Raw genomic sequence first — 6,016 nt, 5'->3', positions numbered from 1 at the left:
TCAAGTCAAATTAAAAGATCAATAAAAGCGTACCACATATGCAAGTGACATGTTCTGGCCAACCAAATACGGGCTTGTCACTCTTCAAACTGATTGGTCGAGAAGAGTTTGTTCCCATCACAATTCTTCCCTTCCACAACTATAAATAAGGATATTCATAACTTAGAAAAGACACGAGAAGCTATAACAAGAAGCAAGAGAGAGCTGGTGGATCAAAGACCGAAAATTTCTTTACATGTTTCAAGCTTCAAGCAGTCAAAAGTTCAAGTTCAAGAAATCAAGTCCAAACTCAAGAACGAAGAATAAATCAAGGTTCAAGGAGTACGAGTTCAAATCAAAATTCGATTCAAGATCATCGTTCGTGGCAACAAATTAAAATTGCTAGTTGAATTCAAGATCATCGTTCGTGACAACAAATTAAAATATATATTCAAGATCAATCTCAAAGACCCTTGAATTTATTTACTATTAGAAAGAAGAATTAGATTGGATTCATAGAGATTGTACACTCATATTATTTGAAATTAAATACTACGGTTATTGCAATATTTTTCGGTCTCGATTATATTTTCTTGATGCAAATTTATTGTCTACGTATAGTCTTAAGATTAATCAAATATGCACTTTTCGTGATTGCACCACTTTTCCTTTTTCTTTTGAAGATAATGGTTGTCTGTATTAATCTTAACCATAATACTCGAATCCAGATATTGAAGTCAATAGAGACTAAATACCACTAATTAAAGAATCTTAATACAAATAGCTAATTTGCATTTTTTAACAGCTATTTATAGATTGTACAATAATTGTATATAACTATACACATATTACACCTGGATTATACATCTGCCCGCTTTTTCATGAAGCGAACATTGTTTCAATCATTGGATCCAGTCGGAGTCACCAGCAGATTCTTGGGCACATGACCCATAAATTTCTCGAGGAAAAGATGGATTACTAATATAATAACCAAGTTTTCCTGTCCAGTGATAGAAATGCTTTTATAGAGAATTATAATGCTTCGGGCAAACGACAAAATAACTTGATCCAAACACTATATCCTTTGTAGAGGAGGGGATAATAGGATATAGTGTAAGGCAAAAATTACTCTTTGCCAAAACTAACATCGTTAAGCTACTATCAATGCAGGGACTAAAGTTACACATTTATGTTAATTGATGGTCAAAATTGCTAAGTTAAATTATACGTGGACTAAATCATAATTAGGTAACAATAGAAAGACCAAATACACTATTTTCCTTACTAGAATAGTATCTCAAGCATGACTTGCGCCATGTAAATAGCCATATCCATGCTACTGGTTGGCTGGGAAATTTGCATTTCCACTTTTCTTGAAACCATTTTCCACTTGTGAAGAGATAAATGGAGTGAAATTAAACAAATTGGGTTTTAGATAACATTTGCTTTTTAAGATGGAAGAGATATTGAAAATAAAAGAAAAGTGTTTACTTCAGTTGAATAAATTTCTCCTTTTATCATTAATGAATAGATACGTATTCCACAAAATAGCATACATTATTTTCTACAAAAATAAAAACTCTTCATCTATATAGCCATGAATAGTAAATCAAACTGTACGCGTCGTTGTCATCTCAGATTTTAGACTTTTGTTCTTTTGCTTCTTTGTTTGCCTGAATTCTCCATAAAAGCATGAGACGAAACCCCAAAGACAAAGGAAAAGAGCAAGGCCCTTTTCAACTAAAAAATTTTCCCTAAAGAAAACTACAGCTAATACCTCAGTAACAGGAAGTAAAACTGCGATCATAACACCAGACATTAAAGAAGAAGAACAGTAAATGACTCCAATGACACCCACAAAGAAGCACAGCCAAACAATGGTAGTCCATACTATCACTGTATAATATCTAGCTTCTCCAAGATTAAATTGTTTTGCCTCCCTTGATATTGCCTGCAAATTTCAATCAATATCTTAATTGTTGCTCTTTAAAAAGATTGTATATATAGCTAAGACAAAATTGAAACCTTGGGAAGTATCTATGATACAAAACTTTTAGGTAAATCTATTCGAATCCAGTATATTACTCTAGCTTTCATATACTTTTGATATATCCAAATTTAATACAATAATACCTCATGCTCGCAAAATGTCTCAGTCAACTTAAACCCACGATAAAAAAATGTATACCATGTCAAGAGTTTAGAAATTAGGATATGAATAATTTAGGTTTCCAACTGTTAAAGTCAAACTCACAACTCATTACATGCTTTTGTTCTCTCTTATCATTAAGATCAGAAAACTTTATGGGAAATGAGATAAGGAGAAATAAATGAAAAGAGAGGGGAAAAAAAGGTTTCCAACGAATATAAAGGTCTTAGGGATCTAATGGTAATTAACAGCAAACGAGAAACATATATTACGATCTCTTTTGCGATTTATGTGACTTAATCTGCGTCTCGACACTAAATTTAAGAAAAAATAAATAAAAAACTTGGGTCTTAGGCATATTTTATAATATTTGTGTGTCTTTAAGAATTTTCAAACTTGTGATTTTAAACTTGCATTTCGAAATTTAAATATAAATACTTTCATTTGTAAAAATATATCATTTTATTTGAAACAAATTAAATATAGAAAAGATTTAAATAATTCATCCTTACACCGTAAAGCTCTTTTGCATTTCTAACTAGTAATAACATGTCAATTGCTCTTTCATCATGTTACCAATAAATATAAAAATAGAAAATATTTGAGACAATGCATAGAATTTCAACCCACAAAATAATAGTATCACATAAAATGTGACAGAGTGAGTAAGATGCGTGGGCAGAAATGAGCTACAGGGGAAGAAAAAATTACCTTGAAGTTGTTATTAACGAAATTACCTTGAAGTTGTTATTAACGATCATTCCTACTGTGCAAAAAGCAGTAGCAGCAAAACACATGACCATTTGAATCTCTAATACTAACGTAGCAGTAATAGCTTGCTTTGCCTTCAAGTAAATCAACTCAATACAAGGCAAAATGACTCCATATAAAGCTGCTGCCAGAAGTGTCATCATAAAACCAATAATATAGGCTTTACTTGTCACACCCTCTGGCCGATCACCATTAGATCGAACACCTAATAAAACAGCACCAAGTGTCAACAGAACTACTGCATTGATAGAGTAAGGTGTGAACTTCAGCTTCACTATAAAGAAAGCACCTATTGCCGTGAAGGCAAGTTGAGCAGCAAGGAGAAGTGAAGAGGTTGATACGGGAAGTTTTGACCCGCCCCACGAATAAAGAAAATCATCAAGACCAGTGACAACGCCAATGATGAAAGATGCGATGAAAATTCGGGGTGTTATCAAGTAATACTTGGCATTAGTGCCTTCGGTTTTTTGACGATAGAAGTATAGGATGACAAGAGGTATAAGAGTGATTGGCCATCCAGCAGTTTGTAACCAACTGCTAAACCATATTCTTGAACCTCCCTCAACATAATATAAACGCATCATTAGAGGACCACCGCAGATATCAACTGCGAGTATTAAACAATTAATCAGCAGGAGGATTCTCCTCATAGTGGTGCTTAATCCTTGATGTTCCATACTTATTTTCAAGCGATTTGGATACTAAGTTGGAGTAGTCTGCTGCTCAGGCTGAATGGTCTTCTTCTTCTACTAAGGTTTGGATATTTGGATCTCTTGCAGTGATCAGATCTGCAGCCTGGTATTTATAATTGAGAAACAACTTAGTACATTCCCATTATTTGTTTCACGACATGGAGTGGTCCCACTTTAAGAAGGCTTTCTTATGATTAATATTATTGCAGTACTAGTAATTTTCTTATGATTCACATGGGGAGGATATAACATTTAAAAAATAGTAGTAGAGCAAAGACCAAAAAGGCAATGATTGTGAGTAGTTTTATTATTAAATTGCAGCGTTGAATTTCTAGAACAAACGCTTAGCCCACCGTGGACTGGAGTGTGCCGTGTAAATAGCCTTGCCTATTCTGCTGGCTAGCGTTGAATTTTGCAATTACACTTTTGAAGACAAAAATATGGATTAAAATATAACAAGGATGGGACGATTAAGAGTGGGTGGGTAGAACCTTGCATTTCCACCTGTGCAGAGAAACATATGAATAGTCACCCATAAACTTAACGTGGATTTTTGTTAATACATATGAATAGCCCCTAATATGCCAACAATAACAGTTTTTCTTATATGAAAGCGTGTCTAGAACCAGAAAGGATTCAGACCTCTCCAGTGAGGATCCCCTTCGTTTCGTATATATGCACTTTTAAATGTGCAACACCTGTCCAATTTAAAATTCAATGTTTCAGTTGGCCACAAATAACTGTTAGACATACGACGTAGTGCAATGGATGAGGCTGCTCCTCCCTTAACCAAAGGTCTCGAGTTCGAGCCCTGGATATGGAAAAATCCTTAGTAGGAAGCGCTACCCCCTGAATGGGGCCTTATCCGGCACGAATTCGAATATAGTCGGGCTTCAATGTGGGTACCAGACACCAGGTGGGAAACCAAAAGAAACTGTTAGACATGACTACAACACGACCAAAAAAAAACAGAAATTAAGAAAAAGAAAATCAAAATTGGACGGCTTCTCGGTTTTTTGTTTGAGTCATGTGCTTATGAACACCTGACTGTCAAGACTGAGCTAATCAACAATATTGTACCTTTTAAAATATTAGCTAATGATCACGCCCAACTCTATTCCTAAAAAGAATAAGCGGTCATTGCAGATATAATCTGGTATAAAAGTCCGGAGTCGAATCTCATAGGAAACTAAGGTTTAGCTATATTTGTTCACTATCACAAAGAAGACAAACTCGAACAATTTCTAAGTTAGATTCTTATGTCTAACTAAGTAACTAACAAATTAATTTAGTAAATTAACAACTAAAGATACTAAAGGTTGGAGACAAGGCCTAGAGTTATGATTTCACCAATTGTCGAAATCCTTCATGACACTGTAATGACCCGGCCGGTCGTTTTGAATATTGTCACCCTGTTCCTGCATTTATTGCTTATTCTATATTTATTTGTGGTTATGTGATTTGTCGGGTGGTTGGTTTGGTTCCGGAATGTTTCGGAATGAAGTATCCTAAGGTTGGAAGCTTAAGTTGAAAGAGTTGATAGGATATTGACTTATGAGTAAACGACTTCAGAACGAAGTTTTGATGATTTCGATAACTTTGTATGGTGATTTTGGACTTAGGAGTATGTCTGGATATTGAGTTGGAGGCTTGTAGGTTATTTTGGCTTAAATTGGCGAAAGTTGGAAAGCTGAAGATTTTGAAAGTTGAGAAGTTTGATCGAGAGTTGAATTTATTGATACCGGGCTCGAATTTTGGTTCCAGGAATTGAAATAAGTCTGTTGTATCATTTATGACTTGTGTGCAAAATTTGAAGTCAATCGGATTTGGTTTGGTGTGTTTCAGCATGGGTTTTAGAAGTTGGAAGTTCAATAGTTCATTAGGCTTGAATTGGGTGCGATTCATGATTTCGATATTGTTTGATGTTATTTGAGGCTTCGACTAAGTTTGTGTCACGTTTTAAAACCTGTTGGAATGTTTTGATGGGGTCCCGGGGGCCTCGGATGTGATTCAGATCATGTTCGGCTCATTTTTGGATTTGTTGGACTGCTGAAATTGTTGTATCTGCTTTCCTTATATACGTTGGCTAGGGATGGCTCACGATCGTGAAGAGTCCTTGGGTGACTTGTGAAGTTTGTGCATTGCGTTCGCGAGAAGTTGGTCGCGTTCACAAAGGTTCTAGTAGGTGTGCATTGGAAATGCGGGAGGAAGGTTGTGTTCGCGTAGAAGGGAGGCAAGACCCAGGGTGGCAGGTATTTTTGTTCATCGCCATCACGAGATGAGGACCGCGATCGCGAAGCTTTGTGGTTCGGGTCATCGCGTTTGCGACTGGGATGTCGCATTCGTGTAAGAGAATTTCTTCAGCTGATAATTTTTATGCTTCACGAACGCGAGGCATTTTCTTCTTTCGCGAAATTGGAGCACC

General features: G+C 35.7%; 1 protein-coding gene across 1 annotated transcript; it reads right to left on the bottom strand.

Annotated features, from left to right (window-relative positions):
• Positions 1-1,482: 1,482 nt before the first annotated feature.
• On the bottom strand, positions 1,483-3,660 carry LOC104221353 (purine permease 1-like). Its single transcript, XM_009772415.2, has 2 exons — positions 2,866-3,660; positions 1,483-1,930 (listed from the first exon to the last, which is right to left on the bottom strand). Exons 1-2 carry the CDS (start codon positions 3,574-3,576, stop codon positions 1,589-1,591), a joined length of 1,053 nt encoding a protein of 350 aa, XP_009770717.1. The 5' UTR covers positions 3,577-3,660; the 3' UTR covers positions 1,483-1,588.
• Between the last annotated feature and the right edge of the window lie 2,356 nt (positions 3,661-6,016).

This window comes from Nicotiana sylvestris, chromosome 10 (genome assembly GCF_000393655.2).
Source record: "Nicotiana sylvestris chromosome 10, ASM39365v2, whole genome shotgun sequence".
In the NCBI taxonomy this organism is placed as follows: Eukaryota; Viridiplantae; Streptophyta; class Magnoliopsida; order Solanales; family Solanaceae; genus Nicotiana; species Nicotiana sylvestris.
Note: the sequence above shows the minus strand (reverse complement) of the source record. Positions and strands in the feature narration are given on the sequence as shown.